Below are 23,540 nucleotides of genomic sequence, written 5' to 3'. Positions count from 1 at the left end.
TACTATAGTAATTAGTGTTATTACACTGGTAGAACAGCAACTTCATTTGTAGTGTTACCAAGTATTCTAAATGGATATTACAGACAAACTTAAGTAATAAAGTAACAGAGGAATTACCTTGTAACAATTTACAAACCATTTTTAAATACTTTATTTTAAAAAGAGTAGCTATATTATTGAGAATAAATTAAAAAAGCCTGACTCATAACAATTAGGGAAAAAAACAACTAATAATATCAACACAAAGAACATGACAAACTACGGGTCAATGAAACCAGCAGGCGAGACAGTGCTGATTGATAATTCTGACCGTAACATGACAAACAACGGGTCAATGAAACCGGCAAGCGTGAGACAGTGCTGATTGATAATTCTCACCGTAACATGACAAAGGAAAATGTGATGTCATAATTGATAGATTATTCTGCAGCTAATAATGAAATACTGTGATATTCAGTCCATAAAACATGCTTTGAGGGACTTAAATGATCTATTCTTTATACAGATAATACTGTACATAATGCAAGATGCTGTGTGTAGGGATAGGGCAGCAGTACAGGGGTGTAAGTAAAATGCCAGGGCCCGTAATCATGTAGCGTCTCAGATTAAGTGTGCTGATCTAGGATCAGGTCCCCCTGTCCATGTTTTCTTATTCATTATGATCTAAAAGGAAAAATAAATAATATCAGCACTCCTACTTAGAGACGCATTGTGAATACAGCCAAGATGATTGAAAGGCTTGGTCCACTCTTAAAGGAGATTGGAACAGGGGCATCTCTGCCTGTGTCTGAGGGGTGCAGGAACAAGCTCAGCATTCCAGATTGGGTCCAGAAATCCGGGACTCTCTGTGGGTCACTGACGGAACATCCGGAAGTTGGGAAGTTAAAAGAAGGTCAGGGAAGAGTCGCTCCGCCATGATGAGCCCTATATCATGTCCTTACATCTGTCATCTGAGTCTTCACTAACCTGCATGGAAACAAGGACAGAGAGATTTGAATCCAATACACACCCAGGCACACACGTGTGTAGGGATCTTGTAAATGAGCCCCTTTAGCCGAGACACCGCTGTGTCAATTTGCAATTAACAGAGTTACAATTCGTTACAATTGCGTGCTGGAAATATTTGGCTGGTTCTCAACTCTACGCTCTGTAATTGACAAGCTAATTGAGCATTCCTGTCTGTAGACATTGTACCCCTCTATTTATGCCTGGCATTTTTTGTGAAACACTACAACACCCAAATAAGGCACTTCAGAGACCCTTGACCCAACAGGAGTCAGCAGAATCTCGGGTTAAATATATATCTGCCCAGAGAGAACACTGTATCGACCACAGTTGCGTGGAGCCGAATCCAGACAGCTTCTTAGTAGGGAGGCTCGTCATTCTCATGAACTTTACCCTCCCCTCTCCCAAAAGAGGTGGAGTCGGTTTGGGTGGCTATGGTTCTGCATTATCCACACATTAGCCACTTGGGAGCTGGAGGACCGAAATAGATAGACGGCTCCTCCCTCTCCGTGAAATACCTAAAAACAGCCTCCTGGCCTCAATCCAACCCCCCCATTGCACAGGGGGGAGACTGGACTCAATCCTAGGGGGGAGACACATTACCATAAAGAGACTCTGGACTTAGGGAGTTACATTTGGAACACCGCCTTTCACTTAGCCCTGAAGTAGTTTCAGAGATCACCTTGCAGCAACAGAAAATACATCATTGCAAACCATTCAGGGAAACCATTTGAGAAGAACATGTATCAGCATTCTGATGGTTTTTTATTTTATTTGAGTTCTGATCCCCATTTTACTGTCAATTTCTTTTGACAGGACAGATGTAAGAACAGATATAGAGAGGGGTACATGAAGTAGTTAAGGGCACAGACAGTCAGCCAAGCCAGGGCTCGAACCCCTGTCTCCAAGGGGGCATGTGATGATCTTGAAGTAACAGACAATGGCCATCAAACTAGCCCTGTTTCAGCATTTGGTGCATTATGGACAAATCTTTAAAGCTCATGGATATGCATCTCAAAATGACAAATTAATGGTTCACCTGCTCCATGCAATGAAACACAGCCTCAACTGTAAAATGGAGAGGACTTTTGAATGGCCTCTTATATAACATGTGAATGTGAAAAGCAACATCTATGATTACAACTGTATCCGTGCCTGCTATTTTGACAGGCAGCAGTTTGGATGTCACTAAACTGAGCTATTTATTGAGTTATTAGTGTGGTAACGCCAGGGCAAGTCCCAGAGCAGAACCCTTTGCAGTAGGCAGCCAGCAGTAAGGGGGAGGAGTCTCTCACCTTGGATCTGGGCACACTGAGCGTGTTCACTAACAGCCACATTCCTGGGCGCTCTCGGCCTGTCCCCTGCGAGGGGAGCGCAGCTGTCGCAGCGCCGCGTCTCCGTACTGGATCCCTGATCCCATCCGCTCCGGGTCCAACTCTCCTGGAAGAGAACAGAGAGAGAGAGAGAGACCGATAGATAGATAGAGACAGATCGAAAGAGAGAGCGAGAGATACAAAGAGAGAGAGAAACAGTTCAGCTGGTAAACTTTCATTGATGTTGGTTAAGGTGAGAAGACACTGATAGCCGACAGATACCCGACTCTATCTTGTTGAGAATTTTCCTGGCACACTGCACAAAGGCCTCCTCCACATTCTCCCCTGTCAGAGCACTGGTCTCCAGAAACATCAGCTCTGAAACAGACAAGACAGCAGGACACAATATTAACATTGATTATCATTGATGGATATGAAACCCAGGAGAATTCGCCTTAGTGCTCTATTCAATAAGTAAAACTGAAGCGTTACAGATTGCGCAATAGAAATGGAAAGTTAATTTCTGAATTAGCCGACATGTGCAGTGCTCACCATGAATACAGTAACTGCTAATGCGGGAACATTGCCTTTAAACTTAAATCACGCTGCAACGCTGAACTTCTGTGATACGGATTGAATAGAGCCCTAAGTCAGCATTTAGCTGTGGAGGACATGAAACTGCCAAGGTTCTGTGGGCACTAGTTCCCACACAGTGAGTTGTCCTACAGTGACCTCTAGTGGGGCATGGAAAACAAGCAGAAATTAGGATCTTATGGTCATTTCTTCACCTTGCCATCTGTGGAATTCCAAGACGTTCAGGTCTACGGGCAGTGTTTAGAGGGTAGGAGCTACATTTTGGGTGATATGTATCAAGCGTTTTAAAGTAGGAGTGCTGATCTAGGGTCAGTTTAGCTTTTTTGATCACAATGAATAAAATTACATAGAGAGGACCTGCTACTAAATCAGCACTCCCAGTCTAAGACGGTTGATACATACAGCCCTTAGATTTCAGCGTTAAGAGGGATCATCATTCATACTAAACGCACCATTTTCCTGAGCAAAGCGAGACGCCTCCAGGAAGGTGACCTCCCTGTCTGCGTCCAAGTCCTTCTTGTTACCACACAGGATGATGACAATATTTTGGCTGGCCAGCATCCTGGCATCTGTCAGCCAGTTGGTCAGGGCGTTGTAGGTTTCCCGGCTGAGGACGATGAGGTCAGATAGATAGATAGATAGATAGATAGATAGATAGATAGATAGATAGATAGATAGATAGATAGATAGATAGATAGATAGATAGACAGACAGACAGAGGAGGAGGAGAGCAGTGAAGACACACAGATGTGAAGTCAAATTTGACTTTAGAAAGGTTAGAGCAGTGTTTTCCAAAAAGGTTGATGGGAGCCACTGTGCTACCAATGACTCTAGGCCCCCTAGAGTCGTGTTCATGTACTCAATTCAATATTTGTCTTTTTTAGAAACATTTGTTTTGTTTATTCACAAAGATGGATGACAGCATACCCCTTGAAGGTCCACCCATAATAAAGCATGGATTATTTATCCTCACACTCCTGATCACCTATGTGTAGGTCATTTACCTGGTGATGTCATACACAAGCAGCGCTCCTGCAGCTCCTCTGTAGTAACTCCGCGTCACAGATCTGGGAGAGAAGAACAATTCTAACATCACTTTGAAATACATCATTGTACCAATTGGAACATTTTACACATCAAAATTGCATTTATTAAAATTGACATTCTAAAATGTGACATTCTCCATCTCCTACTCTAACTATAGATAGCTATACATAGCAGCATTAGGAACGCCCCCACATCAGAATTTCAGCTGCGCTCCACATTAGTAACTCCCCCACATCAAAATTTCAGCTGCGCTCCGCTTTAGTATGTCCCCCATATCGGCCATTATTTACTCACTTACTGTTCCAAGGATCTGGCACCAGTTCTCTAATGATCGGCTGGAGATTAAACGGTCCAAGCTGGTTTTAGAAAAATGTCTGATGCCCTGCCACAGTAGGAGTAGGTGTGTGAAATGCTGTCTCGTATCGTACCTGAATCTCTCTTGTCCTGCAGTGTCCCAGATTTGGAGTTTGACATATTTGTTCACTACGTTGATTATCTTTGAGCCAAACTCCACTCCGATGGTGTGATTAGAATCGTCTTTGACTGCGATTTAAATTAAATTGTTTCATGTTAATATCACAACACATAATTTGATCACAACATATTTATTGATTCAAGGCTCTTGTAGCTTGTCCCTCAAATACATGTTATAGCTAGCTGGATAGGAAGTACATGTCAGTACAATCCAGGAATTGGACAGAACTTACACCTCTTCTCAATAAACTGGTGAAGAAGACATGATTTTCCAGTTCCTGCATTCCCAATCACTAGGAATTTGAACAGGAAATCTAGAAGAGGGAAAACAAACAAAGTTAATTTGTATTCATATTTCATATTCATTGTCATCATTAGATAATGCATATTCATTAGGCTAGTTAACTAGTTAGGTAACGGTACACAGACAACGCATTAGCAATGCCAATCATCCAGCAGCAAAGCACCTGCTTCATCAGCTTGCTACGTTAGCTGAACGCTATTTTTTGCTTCATGTATAGCTAGCTACTTTTGCGCCGACATTTAACCGTAGTTAACTAACGTTAGCTACTGTAGCTCTCTGAAATGCAGAGGTTTGTCTAGATAAGAAACCAATTACCTAATGATGACATTTGACAGAGATGCAAGCTATCTAGCTAAAGCTATACCCCCATCAACGAGGAAACGCTAACGTTAGCTAGCTAACATAAGCTATTTGTTTTGATGGAGACATTGCAATAACGTTACACCTGCTCCATCGTCGCCTCTGGATATCTATTGTAATGCGACCTTACTAGTCAAGATTTCCTACCGTATGTCTCAGACATGGCCAGGGTTGTGTTTTGTTAGCTAGCTAAAGTAGTTATGTCCTCTTGTTTTTCTTGAGGCAAAGCAGCTTCGAAATAAAAAAATTAATAGAAGGAAAATCCCTAATGATATCCGTGAATCCTACTGGTTTTTCACTCTCACTTCCGTAGAACGCGTTTTCAAAATAAAAGTTGCATCAATCAACATAAAAATATCAATATATTATATAAAAATATTATAATATATTATTGCAAGTACAGTTATGTTGAAATAAATGTTTTACTTAATGTATTACTATTTTAGAGGAATCAGATTAGGCTACTTTTGTATTACTTCTATTTCTAACACCCAAATCTATATTTTAAACAGTAACAGGTCAATTTTCTTCAGAAAATGTGTGTGCTTGTTTCAACTATTACTACTTGTTTTAGATCTATTGTCTAGTTAGACATGTTGTTAGTATTTTGTCTAGATTAGAGCAAGCCTGGTCTCAGATCTGCTATCATTGTCAAGCCATACATGTTTGGCATGACAATGAGTGACAAAGCGTTGGTATGATGGCACAAACAGACTGCTACTCTTAGACCACTGAGTGGCGCAGTGGTCTAAGGCACTGCATCGCAGTGCTAACTGTGCCACTAGAGATCCTGGTTCGAATCCAGGCTCTGTCGCAGCCGGCCGCGACCGGGAGACTCATGGGCGGCGCACAATTGGCCCAGCGTCGTCCAGGGTAGGGAGGGAATGGCCGGCAGGGATGTAGCTCAGTTGATAGAGCATGGCGTTTGCAACGCCAGGGTTGTGGGGTTCGATTCCCACGGGGGCCAGTATAAAAATAAAAAAATAAAACATGTATTCACTAACTGTAAGTCCCTCCTGCAGCAAAGCACCCCCACAGCATGATGCTGCCACCCCCGTGCTTCACGGTTGGGATGGTGTTCTTCGGCTTGCAAGCACCCCCTTTTTCCTCCAAACATAACGATGGTCATTATGGTCAAACAGTTCTATTTTTGTTTCATCAGACCAGAGGACATTTCTCCAAAGAGTACGATCTTTGTCCCCATGTGCAGTTGCAAACCGTGGTCTGGCTTTTTTATGGTGGTTTTGGAGCAGTGGCTTCTTCCTTGCTGAGCGGCTTTTCAGGTTATGTCGATATAGGACTAGTTTTACTGTGGATATAGATACTTTTGTACCTGTTTTCTCCAGCATGTTCACAAGGTCCTTTTCTGTTGTTTTGGGATTGATTTGCACTTTTCCAGCAGAACGCGTCTCCTTCCTGAGCGGTATGACGGCTGCGTGGTCCCATGGTGTTTATAGTTACGTACTATTGTTTGTACAGATGAACGTGGTACCTTCAGGCGTTTGGAAATTGCTCCCAAGGATGAACTAGACTTGTGGAGGTCTACAATTTTGTTTCTAAGGTCTTGGCTGATTTCTTTGGATTTTCCCATGATGTCAAGCAATGAGGCACTGAGTTTGAAGGTAGGCCTTGAAATACATCCACAGGTACACCTCCAATTGACTCAAATGATGTCCATTAGCCTATCAGAAGCTTCTAACGTCATGACATAATTTTCTGGAATTCTCCAAGCTGTTTAAAAGCACAGTCAACTTAGTGTATGTAAACTTCTGACCCACTGAAATTGTGATACAGTGAATTATAAGTGAAATATTCTGTCTGTAAACAATTGTTGGAAAAATACTTGTGTCATGCACAAAGTAGATGTCCTAACCGACTTGCCAAAACTATAGTTTGTTAACAAGAAATTTGAAGTGGTTGAAAAACGAGTTTTAATGACTCCAACCTAAGTGTATGTAAACTTCCGACTTCAACTGTATAGCATATAGGGTTATATAGCCTATAGTGTGATATATAGCCTATAATTTACAAGACATCAGGATGCATGCAACGCGTTTTAACTGCAAAAGTCTTCTTCAGGCAGCGTCAACGTTATTATTATTTTTATGGTTCAAAATTGGAAATGAAGAGAATACTCCATGCAATAAAGTATTCTAATGCAGACAGCCAAACCACCACAAGGGTGCGCTAGTAGATTAGCTATATCCGCCATACTCAGAATGGTCTCTGACTCAGTTTGCTACAAATTCCTGTACCCCATACCCAGTCTTTCACAGAGGAGGCTCACAAGGACCCCCACGGCAACATCCAGGCCCCAGAATTGTCAATTAAAATCAACAGAAGCAAAAACGTTTTAAGGCAGGGGGAAAGAGAGGTTGAGGAACCACCATGGGGACACTGCTCACGCCTTTGGATTTCACATAGCTGGTGTGTTGAATTCTGAGGGCTTGGGTCCTATGGTTCGAAAATGTACTCAATGACAATTATGAAGTTCTCTGATGAGTTATAACCAGACATCCCAAGCCCCCACTTACCTTCCCCCACCCATATGTCAAATGTGGAGGACAGAACCTCAATAGGTGCTATTTTGAGATTTAAAATAGGTTTATTGGTAGCCAATGAAATTCTTCAATTCTACTGTTGTTGTTTTGTCATGTATACAATAAACAAGGTAGCTTATCCCCAGATGAATAGGAGTGGTATGTTACATCATGCCTAAGGATGTGTACAGAAGTCTTACTGTCGCTACGTCAGATTTCCTGTTTAGTTGGACTCTCCTTAATGTACTGTATATGTTATGGACATCTACTTGACATTTCAATGAGATCTGACCAGACACGGTGCCCTCCATTTCTAAGTAAGTGCTACTACGAATATGTTGAAATAAGACAATGCAGACTACCAATGACACTGGGGTAAAAAAACATATCCAAAATTCTATTGGTTCACGTCTAGGTTTTGAAGAAATTGTAATTTATTTAATTTTACAAAACTATTGTTGGATAGCTTCTAGTGTTGTATGTTTTCACAAAAATATTTTCCCATTGCAACAGAAAATAGTTTGATGCTATTTATTTATAGTGGAAAATGAATCATGTTGGCTCCTACTTCATGCTGCAGTACAACCATATTACAACCAGCATGTTGTAACATTAAACTACTAACTTTCTGCCGTACAGTGTCGACAGGGAACAGCCTATGAAATCTCAATATACAGTAGACGGGCCTACCGTAGAGCCTGAAAATAAAATCGGAGGTCTTCCCTTTCACAACTTGTAAGCTGGTTTAACGCCATGGAACCTGCTCCCCCCGAGGACCAATGGTATCACTAGAAAACTATAGAAATCAGGAAGAGGGGAAATGACCTGTCCTTGGAATCTAAAAATGTAATCAGGATGTTGTTCCAACATATGGGAGGTTTCTTTCTGTGAATCAGTGAGAGGCTAGCATCTGTGTTCAGGTCAGGTCAGACCCTGGGGCAGAGCACAGGGAAAGACAATGGTAATGACTGGGTGGTGGACATTGTCTATATGCTCCTACTTGTCACATCTATTTCTGGTCTAATATCTAAATTGGGGTATGATCATATATTACAGCTATGGAAGAACAACAGAGAAAGGGGACGGAGGTGTAAATGATGTTGCTTTATCTGTATGGGCAGATTAATGTAACTATATAACTAATATAACTGTAATATAATTTCTTCTTCAGATGATATTCAGAGTAGACCTGGTTGTGATACTCTCTCTCATTCACCACACAGACTTGGGTGAATGCTGTAAGCCCTCTGTAGTTAGGGTTAGGGTTACTGTAGAAATGTTTTTGAAATAATTGTGTGAAAATAAACACATCAACGGACTTTGTCCCTTTAAACAAATAGCCCCTCCAAAACAACCAGCTCTCAACAACAGATGGCCACAAGGGACCAGACCGTCAACAACGCAGTATCAACATTGTGACAGAAATTCCAAACAACCAAACTAACTAAAGAATTATCTTTATTTGGCCATGTTTAAGAGTTGAGAGTGATTTGAGGAAAGACAGCATCCATACAAGATAGATGACTCGTGGTAATTCGATACCACACTGAACAAAACAAAACGGTAATCTGGGGGAGACCTTAAGACTCCTGGCAGTATATTAACAATGATGGCTCTCAGTTGAGCTGCCTGCAGACATTGCTGAACCCTGCTGGGACATGGTCGGCTGCTTTCCCACAGGCAAACTGGCCACCTCTAATGGTATGAACCTTATTTACCCTCCAGAAGAATGACTCCTCTGGAACTGATGGAGAGCTGAGGCCTAGCACTCTCAACACCACTGTCAAACAGTGATGCAGACGCCCTGAATGGTCTCCTTGTACAGGCTCCAGAGAAACTGAAAGTTTTCCTTAAACTTGACAGATTGCTCTGGGGGGACCCCAGGACCCTAGGACCACAGGACCCCAGGACCCCAGGACCCTAGGACCCCAGGACCCCAGGACCCCAGAACCACAGGACCCCAGGACCCTAGGACCCCAGGACCACAGGACCCCAGGACCACAGGACCCCAGGACCACAGGACCCTAGGACCACAGGACCACAGGACCCCAGGACCACAGGACCCCAGGACCCTAGGACCACAGGACCCTAGGACCACAGGCCCCCGGACCCTAGGACCACAGGACCCCAGGACCACAGTGAGCTGGACATTTCTGCTGCCAACAACATCTCTTTAATGGCTCACACTGCAGGTATTCATAAACTGATCTAGCCTGTAAAGGCCACAGTTTGTAATGCCTGGACAATAACATTGTAATGTTACGATGACTTGAAATGGTTTGGCATCAAGATCACTCCAAACCAGTAGTGTGTAATTTTGTTGAAAACTACTTGGATAACAAGTTTGTCAGGGAAGTACATCCCCTCTTAAGCCCTGAATAGTCCAGATTTAGAGAGAATTCTGACTGAAATGCTTTCCTCAGCTAGAAGGTAAGAGTCTGCTGAATATGCTCAAGACAGATTCAAGCAAATAAGACTTGATGTGCACAGTCACTGCAATCTGCAGACCTCCCAGTCACAAAGTCCATTATAACACACTATCTGCCTGGTATTTGTAGTGGGATGATGTGGGATATTTTTCATTATGTAATACAAATAAGCACACGGATTAGATGTGCTATGATGACCAGTAGATTTGTAGCTTAGAGGTTCATTCGGGCAAACAGTTTTAGCACTCAGTACATGTACTGTACAGTACATATCCATTTGAATCAATGCCGACAGTATGTTCCATTAAATTGGCACAGAGTTACATTACCAGAAAGAAAATTAACAAACAAAGAAACATTCCCTCCTACTGCTCTGAAAGGCCCAAGTTGAATGCCTTCTTTCAGGCGGCGATGCCCCCACAGTCCTTCATGGTACACAGAGTTTGCCATTGTTCCACCTCACATCAATATTGGGGGACGGATAGCCTGGGAGGCAGTGGATAGAGAGCAGTAAAAGACTAAGCCATGGAAGAGGAGGGCAAGGGGGTGGGACTTGGCTCTTTTTGATCACTTAAGCGTTCACTAAACACACACAAAGGGAGCTGGGATCACTTGGCATGTCTGCTGTGGGTCAAGGGGAGCATTCTGGGCCTTGATTGGAACCCTGACACTGCTTATCCTAAGAGGACAGGAAGTTGTCATGCGAGCTGATTTGTAAACCTCCAGCCTGGGTAGATTTACATCCTGTCATTGTCATGTCACACCCCGTGTTTGAAGGGGCCGGGGGATGGAATATCTAGTTTATGTGTGTCATCCTTGTCAGCAAGACAGCGCCTGTTACAAAGTCCAGCAGAGGCTTCCACAATTACAGGAATGGCGTCTCCCCTCTCTGCCTATCACACCAACCCCTCATCTCTCACCCGCCCTCCTTCCACCCTCTCTAGTTCATTGTTTGAGCATCAGAGGGCAGTGGCTTTGAGCTGGGTGACGCTGGCTGGTAAATGTTTGATGGTTGGGGGCACTGAGGAACAAGGACACCATGACACCCTGCAATGGACAATGTGTATTAAGTTGAACACCGGTCACTGTGCAAAAAAAGTGACCAAGCAAGGGCCCCCTCATCTGAGATGTGAATATGAAATGGGGCAGATGCAGCTGTCAGCCTACTGATCCACAAGTCAATTGTTTCATTGGTGGCCCTATTGAGCCCCTTTTTTAGAATGGGTGATCTGCAGTATGAAAAGAGCCTGCACCCATTCACACTCATGGGAGACAGTTTATCATGACTTACGTACTACGGACAGGTATGTGCTGTCAGTGGGATAGGATAGTCAATGGAAATAGTTTCCCCATGAGGACACTCTTCAAATTGACTTATTAGAAGGTAATGAATAACTCAGCGATAGCCAGATTAAAGATGGGGAAGTGCTGTATTAGTACTCTGGCTTCAAACAGGCAAAATGTGCTTGGAAAAACAATAGAACCAGTCATTCTCTTCATCATCAGATGTGCTGATTTCAATGAGAAGAAGTTTTGGAATCTTGTTTACTAGATCAATGAGAGTCCTCTTTAGAGGTCACCCTTGCTGAGAATAGAACCATCCCCCAACCCACCCACACACATCCATGGGAAACACCAAAGACCTGACCGTTAGGGAGTTGACCACCTACTCAGGCCAAAGTTACCTTCCAACCAAAAGAGAACTTCACGGCAACATTTCCCTTTATTTGGTAGTACAGATCCTCGACAATTTGTGCAACATTTAGAATAACAGTCTAACTGCAGCTTGGTCTGCTTGAGGAGGTTCTCTAAGCATTCCTGGAGAGAGTGGGGAAGAGGCTCAGCAGCTTCCATTGGGTTCACATGAAAATGTCTGAATCAAGACACCCCTAAATCACAGCAGATGTGCTGCTCTGCCATTGAGACTACAAAGTCCTCGCCGCCTCCTCCATGCGAAAGGCGTCACACTGCAGAACGCATTGACCTTTCAGATTTCATTAAGCATTAGGGGGAGTGAGGCTAGGGGAACAGTCCCAGTGTGCTGTAATTAGAATCTAACGAGGGAAACGTTGAGGGAACGTTAGGGGAGCGCCTGGTGGGGTCAACGGAGCATGAAGACCACATAGAAACAGTAGACAACAAAGATGAAGGGATTAGAGGGTCTACGACATCACTGGTTCATCTACCGACCAATTCAGCCTTTCTTCATCTCCCTCCATTCATGGTCAACCACCCTCTGTCACCAATGTAGCACATGCTATGGGCTCCACCCTCCCATTACCAGAATGGATGATGAGTGTGAGGATGGGACTCTGTTAGGATGTCTCTGCTGTTAGCCTCACCTCTAGCATTTCTAGGATTGGATGTGAAATGTGTGTCTAGTCTGCAGTAGACTCATTAGCCATTGGAACAAACATTTGTTGAAATACTGTCTTTATAACCTGCTGCTTTATTCATGAACCTAAGTTGTCTTCTGCTTTCGCCACAGTGTTTCTCGTCCTCTGTCTAACCAAGCAACTGGAGCTGGTTTCCGCAACTGGAGCTGGAGCTGGGGTGGTAGAGGGCATAGCAGGGTGTGTGTGTGGGATACAGGAGATTAAATTCAGTATGTGGAAAAAAAACATCTGACAGATCTGTTGTGGACGTGCTTGGCAAATTGCGTCATGTCCCAGGCTTTCCACTCTCTGACTCTCACTCCAAAACACACAAGAGTGGGCCAGAGGTAGGATACAGTGACAGGGTGTGTGTGGAGATACACCAGAGGGCCAGAGGTAGGATACAGTCATTTGTGGAGAATACACAACAGCTGACCAGAGGTATGAGACAGTCCGGCAGGGTACGTGTGGGATACACACAAGAGTGGGCCAGAGGTATGAGACAGTGGCAGGGTGTGTGTGGGATACACACAAGAGTGGGCCAGAGGTATGAGACAGTGGCAGGGTGTGTGTGTGGGATACACACAAGAGTGGGCCAGAGGTATGAGACAGTGGCAGGGTGTGTGTGGAGGATACACACAAGAGTGGGCCAGAGGTATGAGACAGTGGCAGGGTGTGTGTGGAGGATACACACAAGAGTGGGCCAGAGGTATGAGACAGTGGCAGGGTGTGTGTGGAGGATACACACAAGAGTGGGCCAGAGGTATGAGACAGTGGCAGGGTGTGTGTGTGGGATACACACAAGAGTGGGCCAGAGGTATGAGACAGTGGCAGGGTGTGTGTGGAGGATACACAGCAGAGGTATGAGACAGTGGCAGGGTGTGTGTGGAGGATACACACAAGAGTGGGCCAGAGGTATGAGACAGTGGCAGGGTGTGTGTGTGGGATACACACCCCGGAGTGGGCCAGAGGTATGAGACAGTGGCAGGGTGTGGGATACACACAAGAGTGGGCCAGAGGTATGAGACAGTGGCAGGGTGTGTGTGGGATACACACAAGAGTGGGCCAGAGGTAGGATACAGTGACAGGGTGTGTGTGGAGGATACAGGAGATAAAATTCAGTATGTGGAAAAAAAAACATCTGACAGATCTGTTGTGGACGTCCTTGGCAGTTTACGTCATGTCCCAGGCTTTCCACTCTCTGACTCTCACTCCAAAACACACAAGAGTGGGCCAGAGGTATGAGACAGTGGCAGGGTGTGTGTGGAGGATACACACAAGAGTGGGCCAGAGGTATGAGACAGTGGCAGGGTGTGTGTGGAGGATACACACAAGAGTGGGCCAGAGGTATGAGACAGTGGCAGGGTGTGTGTGGAGGATACACACAAGAGTGGGCCAGAGGTATGAGACAGTGGCAGGGTGTGTGTGGGATACACACAAGAGTGGGCCAGAGGTAGGAGACAGTGGCAGGGTGTGTGTGGGATACACACAAGAGTGGGCCAGAGGTATGAGACAGTGGCTTGATGATAATGTAATAAACAATGTCTCGTAAACCATAAACATGTTCAACAGGGGTAAGACGGTACATGAAAACACATCTAAATTACACTTCTAGAGATTATATAGTCAATTTACAGGTCTCATGTACCCCATTGATGCTGGATTCACTGGTTTTCAAAGCCTTGAAGTCTGAAATGAGGATATTATGCCCTGAGACAGACTTGTAATTAATGGCATTCAGCTCTATAACATGAAACTGAAGTTTTCTTCTTTGGAAACAATTACATGATATTATGACCTGCAGAAAAATCTCATTATTTCATGTGAAATCATGTGAAAACGTGTTTTTGGAACACTTCACATGTGATCGCATGTGTAGTTTCATGTTATCAAATGTTGCTTTACATGTTGTCAAATGTTATCACATTAACTTCACGTGATCACATGAAAACATGTTTTTGGAACACGTCATGTGTTTTTTCAGTAAGAGTAGGTTGAATCAAATCAAATCAAATTGTATTTGCCACATGCGCCGAATACAACAGGTGTAGACCTTACAGTGAAATGCTTACTTACAAGCCCTTAACCAACAATGCAGTTTTAAGAAGAAAAAAAAGTGTTAAGTAAAAAATAGATAAGTACAAAATTTTAATCACAAATAATTAAAGAGCGGCAGTAAAATAAAATAACAGTAGGGAGCCTATATACAGGGGGTACCGGTACAGCCATTGAAGGAGCACAGCATTAGGAGAAAGGCAATCAACGATGGTCGCATGTCACGAGCCGTGGACGCCGAAGACAGCGACCTCCCGCAAAGCAGTCTACACTCCCAACGAGAGGCCTGGAGCGGATACAAACAACGAATAGCTACCCTGTCCTGGAGCCTGATCTTCCTGCACCTTCGTCGCTGGGGGTGCCTGTGTCTGCGGCCGTAGTGCCTACTACAACGATTTCGAAGTCGACGTCGGCAACCTTCTGTCCCTGCTCTGGATCGAGCGGGGCTTCTCCATCTGTCAGAGGCCTGCATCCTGTGAAGCGTGGGAGTGGGCGGATTTCCTCGTCCTTCTCGCCGGCCGTGATTTTGGGCAGCTCCATGGTAAGAAATGTGACCGTTCCTGGTGCAATAACAATGTCCTATCCCGGAGCTCGAGTAAATGACATTACTAAGCTGCTCCCGAATGTACTGAGTCAGGACATGGAAATCGATTCTATCGTAGTCCATGTGGGTTTAAATGAAATTATGAAGGGCAGCTCTGAACAGTTGAAACTGGATTTTAAAGAACTGATTGACTCTCTGCTAGACACTAACAAAAAACCCATCATATCTGGCCCTGTGCCCTCTCTGAATCGTGGCATTGAACGCTTTAGCAGGATTCTTGCTCTTTACAACTGGCTACGTGATTATTGCAGCTCAATGGGTGTAACTTTTGTTGACAATTTCGGTACCTTTTGGAAACAAAACACGTTTTATAAGGAGGATGGGATCCACCCAAATCATTTGGCTTCCTGGATCCTTTCACAGCATTATAAGGCTGTGTTGAGACCATGACTTAGCCATGACTCAAGCCCAGCTCTAATCCCTACCATTGTGACGCAGAGTTGTCAAAATGCTTCAGCAAATGTACATTACACCAGGGGCGTCGGTAGACACAATATAAGTCACCTAACTTATGTCCCTCTAACTGCCCTTAATGCCTCTGCTGATCCTACAGCTATTGTATGCAGTAATCATGTGCCTAAGAACCAGATTTATACTGTTAGCACAGAGCCGGTGTACCTGAGGAGGAAGGCCACTGTGTGCAGCTCATCCTGCACTAACATAAAGAACATGACCACATCTACTGCTGCTAAGCTTCCCAGTAAAGCAATAAAAACAAGTAAGAAAAGTGCTTAAAATAGCCCACGTTAACATATGTAGCTTAAGAAACAAGGTTCATGAAATCAATAATTTGCTAGCAACAGATGATATTCATATTCTGACTATTTCTGAAACTCACTTAGATAATGCATTTGATGATACAGTGGTAGCAATACAAGGTTATAACATTTACAGAAAATATAGAAATGCCAATGGTGGAGGTGTTGCTGTTTATATTCAGAACCACATTCCTGTGAAGATTAGAGAGGATCCCATGTTAAATACAGTTGAAGTAACATGGCTACAGGTTCATCTGCCTCACCTAAAGCCAATTCTGGTGGGAAGCTGCTATAGACCACCAAGTGCTAACAGTCAGTATCTGGATAACATGTGTGAAATGCTTGATAATGTATGTGATATCAATAGAGAGGTATACTTTCTGGGTGATTTAAATATTGACTGGCTTTCATCAGGCTGCCCCCTCAAGAGAAAGCTTCAAACTGATAAAAAGATTGTGGGAGCTGTTTTGTTAGACTTCAGTGCGGCTTTTGACATTATCGATCATAGTCTGCTGCTGTAAAAACGTATGTGTTTTGGCTTTACACCCCCTGCTATAATGTGGATAAAGAGTTACTTGTCTAACAAAACACAGAGGGTGTTCTTTAATGGATGCTTCTCAATTTTCCATCTTTACTAACGACATGCCACTGGCTTTGAGTAAAGCCAGTGTGTCTGTATGCGGATGACTCAACACTATACACATCAGCTGCTACAGCAACTGAAATAACTGCAACACTTAACAAAGAGCTGCAGTTAGTTTCGGAATGGGTGGCAAGGAATAAGTTAGTCCTAAATATTTCCAAAACTAAAAGCATTGTATTTGGGTCAAATCATTCACTAAACCCTAAGCCTCAACTATATCTCGTAATGAATAATGTGGAAATTGAGCAAGTTGAGGTGACTAAACTGCTTGGAGTAACCCTGGACTGTAAACTGTCATGGTCAAAGCATATTGATACAACAGTAGCTAAGATGGGGAGAAGTATGTCCATAATTAAGCGCTGCTCTGCCTTCTTAACAACACTATCAACAAGGCAGGTCCTACAGGCCCTAGTTTTGTCGCACCTAGACTACAGTTCAGTAGTGTGGTCAGGTGCCACAAGGAGGGACTTGGGAAAACTGCAGTTGGCTCAGAACAGGGCAGTACGGCTGGCCCTTAAAAGTACATGGATAGCTAACATTAATGACATGCATGTTAGTCTCTCCTGGCTTAGAGTGGAAGAGAGATTGACTTCATCACTGCTTGTTTTTTTAAGAAGTGTTGACAAGCTGAATGTACCGAGCTGTCTGTTTGGAATGCTGGCACACAGCTCGGACACCCATGCATACCCCACAAGACATGCCACCAGAGGTCTCTTCACAGTCCCCAAGTCCAGAACAGACTGCGGGAAACGCACAGTACTACATAGAGCCATGACTACATGGAACTCTATTCCACATCATGTAACTCAGTCAAGCAGTAAAATCAGATTTAAAAAACGGATAAAACTACACTTTATGGGACAGCGCGGACTGTGAAGAGACACACACAGGCACACACACAGCATTTGCAAACACATGCTAACACACGCACTCTACATTTTAATATTGTTATTTTGCTGTATTATTGATTTTGTATTGGAAATATGTTATGGTAGAGTAGTGTGTAATAATGTGTTGTGTTATGTATTGTTTTATTGTATGTAAACTGTGATTGGACCCCAGGAAGAGTAGCTGCTGTCTTGGAAGCCGCTAATGGGGATCTGTAATAAATACAAATGTGCGGGGGCACCGGTTAGTCGAAGGTAATTGAGGTAATATGTACATGTGGGCAGAGTTAAAGTGACTATGCATAGATAATAAACAGAGTAGCAGCAGCGTAAAAGGAGGGGGGGGGGGGGGCAATGCATATAGTCCGGGAAGCCATGATAAGGTGTTCAGAAGTCTTATGGCTTAGGGGTAAGAAGCTGTTAAGAAGCCTTTTGGACCTAGACATGGCGCTCCAGTACCGCTTGCCGTGCGCTAGCAGAGAGAACAGTCTATGACTAGGGTGGCTGGAGTCTTTGACCATTTTTAGGGCCTTTCTCTGACACCGAAGTCATTTTAGATTAAGTTAACTCAACACGAAATCAGGATTGGACTTGACTTAACATTTTAAGGCAGCAGGGAAACAAACTTTTTTAAGGTGACTCAACAAAAACATTTACAGTGTTTTAGCAAAGTGCTTAACGTACTCTTGGCCGATCTTTTTCATGCCCACAGACCTGGTGCTGGTGGTGTAGCAGGAAATTCAAGTTGCTGCCCAACTGAGAGGTTGTGAGTTCAAATCCCAGATGAGGTTGAGTCCCAAGTGTGCTCACAGTGAATAATTTTACAAGAATGCTACTTTTGACTAAAAGTATCAAGTTCACTCAACAAGTCATTAAATCCAAATGTGTCCGTTTCTGTTATTATACTACAGTAGGTTGGAGTAACTTTAGATGACGTTAACTCAACATGAAATTCAGATTGGACTTGACTTAAGGCAGCAGGGTAACAAACTTTTTTAAGTTGACTCAACAAATCTTTTTTGACACTGTGATCTGTTCTCATACAAAAACATTTGTGATTTCTCAATTTTATGATGTAAGTGTAACCATGACTTAAAGATGCAATTTGATAAGACTGATCATGAGACAGCCTTGGGGCTACAGAGTTTTGGATGAATATGAATATTCACTGGCATGAAGAACATTCAACTTGTAGATTTCCCTTGTTCTTACAAACTCCCTTTAGCAAACAGACAGAACGTTGCACAACTGATTCCAGAATATAATCACAGACATATTTATTATTACATCAAGTGGTTTTGACTGGGATGTAAATGGTTTCAATAAACCATACCATTTGTTTTCAACTTTTCCTCCCTCTCCTAAATTCAATTCCATTTTACAAATATCCCTTTCAAACAGAGACGAAAACCGACCAACTTTAGCATTCCCGCCAACTTTTCTTTATATCTGTAAGGTATTGCAGGCAACAAAGCCTGTACTTTTATTTCCGCCAACCAACCTAGTCATGATTGTGGTAATGCATTTAAAAGTCCCGCCAGCCCCTCAGTATAAACGTTGCCTTTTCATCTTATTGTCTTTGTTTGGCACGCATTAAATCATGAACATTCTATTGTTGTTGTCCGACAACAAACGCAGACGTTCCATTGACCAGATTGGAGCACATTCAACAAATCTGATCTAACAAAGTGGATATTCTTAAAATCCGTTACGATTGTGTATTGTAATAGGTCCCACAATGTGGTTACTAAAGTCCGATTTTGATATATTTGGCTGTTTTCGCTGCATAACATGTAGAAGTTGGATCTTTTATAGGTTTAGAGGAAGTGACTGCTAAATGCTAACTCTTGTTCATATAAGCTGGTTAGCATAGCTAGCATACAGAAATCGGTGGTGGTAGTCAATGTTGTTTTTAACTGTAACGCAGTTGATATGAACATGTGTTGGGGTTGACATCCATACAAGCATTATATTCCAATTTTGACTTCAACGTAGTGTGAAATACACATATAAGCAACGTCAGTCTGTATGACATCTCAGCAGCCTGGTCCAAACAGCAATATTACCTGCTCTATTTTTTGCACCAACCCATCCGTTTAAAAATGTATTAGGATATGTCAATCTAACAAGCCAGGCAGCTAAAAGCAACTTTCTAGACAATGTTTTGGTTTGTTGCTAACTTGTTAGCTACCTAGCTGGCTAGCCAGCTCATAATTACCAGAACATATCTGACAACATTTTATTCACCATAACAGAAAAATTCAAACATTACAAGGTAATTACAAATTATTTAGAAGTATGGTGAGCTGCTAACTTACTGTTGTGAATGTGAAGAAATGAAAGCAGTGCAATTTTGTCTGAGAAATTTAGAGCTTGCTGTCACATGATGTCAGGTTACCATGACAAAGGTCACAACAACAAGGTCAAAGTTGAATGTCTCTTACTCAGTTGTGGCTAAGCAATGGCTATATAAAATGCGAATGCCGACAAGAATGTAGTCAAAATTGGGCTGTTTGAAAAGGGACCATATAAACATTGCACAATAATTTTTTCAAGCAACATACCACAAACCCTATGTGAATCAGGTATAGACAAGTTTACGCGCTGTATCCCGGGTGGCGCCATAACTCTACACAAATGCATTTCATTTCCGCCGGAAGTTTTTGGCACAACGTCTGCCGGTGTAAACACAGCGATGTCGACGCTAGCTTGGGAACACGGTTCTACTACTACTACAGCTAGAAAGGTGCCCATTCGCTCAACCACGGCGCCTGACAAGTTTTTGTCAGAACACTTACACCCATCCTTCCGTGGTAATGCCGCAACCCGTCAAGGAGCGGAGGGGGAGGAACTTGCAAGGGACTATTTGGAAACTCTGGGCAACAGCATTGAAACCAAAGGCTTAGTGGTGTGCGAAAAGGAACCGTGGCTTGCAGCATCTCCCGATGGAGTGATAAACAACGACATTCTGTTGGAGATCAAATCACCTGTGATGGGAAACAAGTCACTTGCAGAATTTTTGGCAACAAAGAACTGCGAAATCACAACTTTGGCAAACGGAGATAGGGTAGATTACCATATTGCCTGCAATGGTCCAAAAGGCTACTACATGCAGGTACAAATTGGGATGCACTTCACAGGGCTTCAGCACTCCAAGTTGGTGATCTGGAACAAAACTGAGCACCTAGAAATCGAAGTACCCTACGACCAAGGCTTTGTCCAGGGGCATATCATAAGGCTGCGCACATTCTACTTTGCCCACATGCTCCCGAAAATTGTTGATGATTTTGTTGAGGGAAGGTTACAGTTCTGCAGTAAATATCTCAGCATTTTAAAACCAAAATAAACTGCCTTATTTAGGTCATGCCCACAGGAGCCAACAGATGTCCATTGTTTACATGATCTCTTTATGCTGTGCAATATATCAGTGTGCCTACTGTTTGAGTGAAAATAAAGTTTGATGTAATTTCAATCCTTAGAGTGCTACAATTTATTTTAACACAGTTCATAATTCATAGTAAGCTCATACTGTACATAAATAACACTGGATTAATTAATTGTTTTGAGGAAACTAAACAAATGGCTTCAACAAGAAAGATTGCGTGTTTAATCTTAACAGGTATTAAAAAGTAAAATACAAAAGCAGCCCACACAATTACATCACTATGAAAATATTCATATATAATATAAAAAAATACAATGCACGCAGTATTTGTTGTGTTTATCTGTATTTAATGAACAACATGGCTGGGTGTTGGTAGACAGGGACACAGGGCAAGATTCTAAACCTCACTGATCAGTGGACTCTTCAGCTTAACTAGGCCAGCACAGATGGTTAAGATGTTGTCCAGTTTCGGTGCCATGCTGATGGGAACATTCTGGGATAAAATCTTAAACACCTTCAGTCTCTGGATTGCTCTTTCCACATGTATGCGGACATTGGCTACTCGCCTGGTGCGTGTCGTCTCCTCATTGGTCAACTGATTGCGCCTGTAGGTGAAAGCAGGGATGTTCAAACTGACCCTTCTCTCATCAAGCAAGTCTCGAATGGTGAACCCACGGTCCGCCATGACCTCATCACCAGCCCTCAGTCTAGGAACCCACTGTCCATGGTGATAAACTTATCGCTGCTTCTGCCAGCATAGGCATCAGATATAAACATGATTAGCCCATTAGGGGCCACAGCGACGAGATATTTCACAGTGTTGCGTGATTTATACTGGCTGAAAGTGTCACTCCTTGAGTCGTGGTTTGTGGCTCTTTGCATGGCACTTTCGGCACAGTCAATGATGCAGGTGGTTCGAGGGTAGTTCCTCTGAAACGACAAGGGCATGGTGGCACGAATGGTCTCTCTTGGAAGCCAGGGGATCAGGACTTTGAACTGTTCACCCATCACGTCAATCCAGTGACTAATCACAATACTTGCCATGGATGTAGACACATTGAAGCGGTGAGCAATATCTCCTAATATTAGGTTTAGTTTTAGTTTCATCAACGTCATAAGTATTTGGTCAACAACAGGAAGGGTAATTGATGGCTTACTGAAAGGCAACAACACCGTCACCAGGGTGAAGAATTGAACCATAAGCACTCCTGTATACAGCCGGGACATAGCATCATCAATGACCGTGGTGCTGGTCACAGTAGGACCCATTTCTGCCTCGCACTGTGTGGCCTTGTCTACTTTAACAGACTGTGTTGAACAGTAAATGTGATCAATATGTGACGGATCCTCCCATTGGGTCTGGGCATCTCGAAATTTTGGTGTAGCAGGCTCGGCCTCACAGACAGGCTGACAGGTTTCTGGAGCATCTAAAAGGGGAAGAGAAAACATGGATGGAGCAAAATTAATGCAGGCATAGAGTCCTCTCACTACAAACATCACAATGGAAAAATGTGTACTACAACATTGCACTCACACGCACACACACAATCATCATCACAACAGCCTGCCACCTTGCATTGTATTTATGATGTAGACTAAGGCACACGCACGCAGGCAGGCACACACACACACACACACACACACACACACACATTAATGATGTAGCTATCGTGGGCATTGTTTGTCCCATCTCCAAAACAATCAACTGCCTTAGCAAAATACCGGTAGCAATGTTAATGTATGACAACTTCTTCATAATTAACAGTATTGTCAGCTTCATAGCTAAAGTTGCTGAACTTACCCTCAGATTCAAGTCTGCGTTTCTTTATCTGGGAGGAGGCAGTGGTCCGCTGGGTGAGTTGACGCCTATTTGGCTGGGGAGGGCGATTGTATCCCAACCACAACTCTGGGAAAGGATTATCCTTGGTAGGTTTTTGGTCAACAAAGTGATAGGAACAAACAAAAACGTTGAGGGGTGGTTTCTTTAGATTCAATGCCTTCAGCCAGGTCCTTGATTCCGAGTCGGTATCAGGCTTGCGAAAAAATGTAAACAATGGAGCGCATGGACATTGCCTCTTTGTAGCTGGTTTGTGGTCATAGCACTCTCTATCTAACCACTCGTTCAGGTGCTTTCTCTAGTTTTTGCAACCAACTACCCCACACGTCGTTCCCGAACCACTTTTCTTCATGTTGTAATTGTAATTTTTATATCTTCTTTGTCACTGCGATATCAGTGCTTTGTCGGCACAACGGAGCTAGCTAGCAAAACAAACCCAGCCCGGCAGAACGGAACTGGATTGCATCGACGGGAGGAGTTCAGGAAGTAGAGCGGAAACGGCTTAAAAACTTGTCTATAAGGCACCACATAGCATGCATACAGAGGGGCTGTTCACGCAGTGGCCTGTCTAATGCACACTGGTGATAAGCATATCTCGCTTCCAACAAGACGGAGCATAAACTTCCCTTTGTTATGTCAATCACATACTGTGACAAAGCAGTGCTCTCTGCTCTTTCCCTGCAAACATTTATCTGGTAGAAGAGGACATCTGTGTGTATAATCAGACTAGTGCATGTGATATCAACCTCTATTCATTATCATCACACAGTGAGACTCTATATTCCATTTAAAGTGTGGGTTAATGAAGTCTAATGTTTGTTATAGTTACCGTAATTTTCGGACTATAAGCCGCGCCTTTTTTCCCATTTTTCAACCTTGCGGTTTATATAACGGTGCGGCTAATCTATGGATTAAAAAGTTGAAAAGTTT

The 23,540-nt window shown here is 43.2% G+C and overlaps 1 protein-coding gene across 2 annotated transcripts; it reads right to left on the bottom strand.

Annotated features, from left to right (window-relative positions):
• Positions 1 to 133: 133 nt before the first annotated feature.
• LOC121577977 (ras-related protein Rab-4A) lies at positions 134 to 5,400 on the bottom strand. Of its 2 annotated transcripts, none has more exons than XM_041892003.2 (8): positions 5,245 to 5,400; positions 4,667 to 4,747; positions 4,388 to 4,502; positions 3,917 to 3,979; positions 3,365 to 3,519; positions 2,601 to 2,696; positions 2,301 to 2,445; positions 134 to 966 (listed from the first exon to the last, which is right to left on the bottom strand). In XM_041892003.2, the coding sequence occupies exons 1-7, from the start codon at positions 5,258 to 5,260 to the stop codon at positions 2,330 to 2,332; spliced, it is 642 nt and encodes a 213-aa protein (XP_041747937.1). In that variant the 5' UTR covers positions 5,261 to 5,400; the 3' UTR covers positions 134 to 966; positions 2,301 to 2,329. The 2 variants fall into 2 exon arrangements, with proteins under 2 accessions (XP_041747937.1, XP_041747946.1); XM_041892012.2 differs by having other exon boundaries at positions 2,301 to 2,442.
• Positions 5,401 to 23,540: the final 18,140 nt, after the last annotated feature.

Source organism: Coregonus clupeaformis, chromosome 1, assembly GCF_020615455.1.
Source record: "Coregonus clupeaformis isolate EN_2021a chromosome 1, ASM2061545v1, whole genome shotgun sequence".
Taxonomy (NCBI): domain Eukaryota; kingdom Metazoa; phylum Chordata; class Actinopteri; order Salmoniformes; family Salmonidae; genus Coregonus; species Coregonus clupeaformis.
The sequence above is the reverse complement of the archived record's forward strand: the minus strand, read 5'-3'. Positions and strand labels throughout refer to the sequence as shown.

Coding starts and splice junctions, on each gene's coding strand:
- LOC121577977 (XM_041892003.2), bottom strand. Junction 4,503..4,666: donor CCAGTTTATTGAGAAGAGGT/GTAAGTTCTGTC, acceptor TTTAAATCGCAG/TCAAAGACGATTCTAATCAC. Junction 2,697..3,364: donor TCGCTTTGCTCAGGAAAATG/GTGCGTTTAGTA, acceptor TGTCTGTTTCAG/AGCTGATGTTTCTGGAGACC.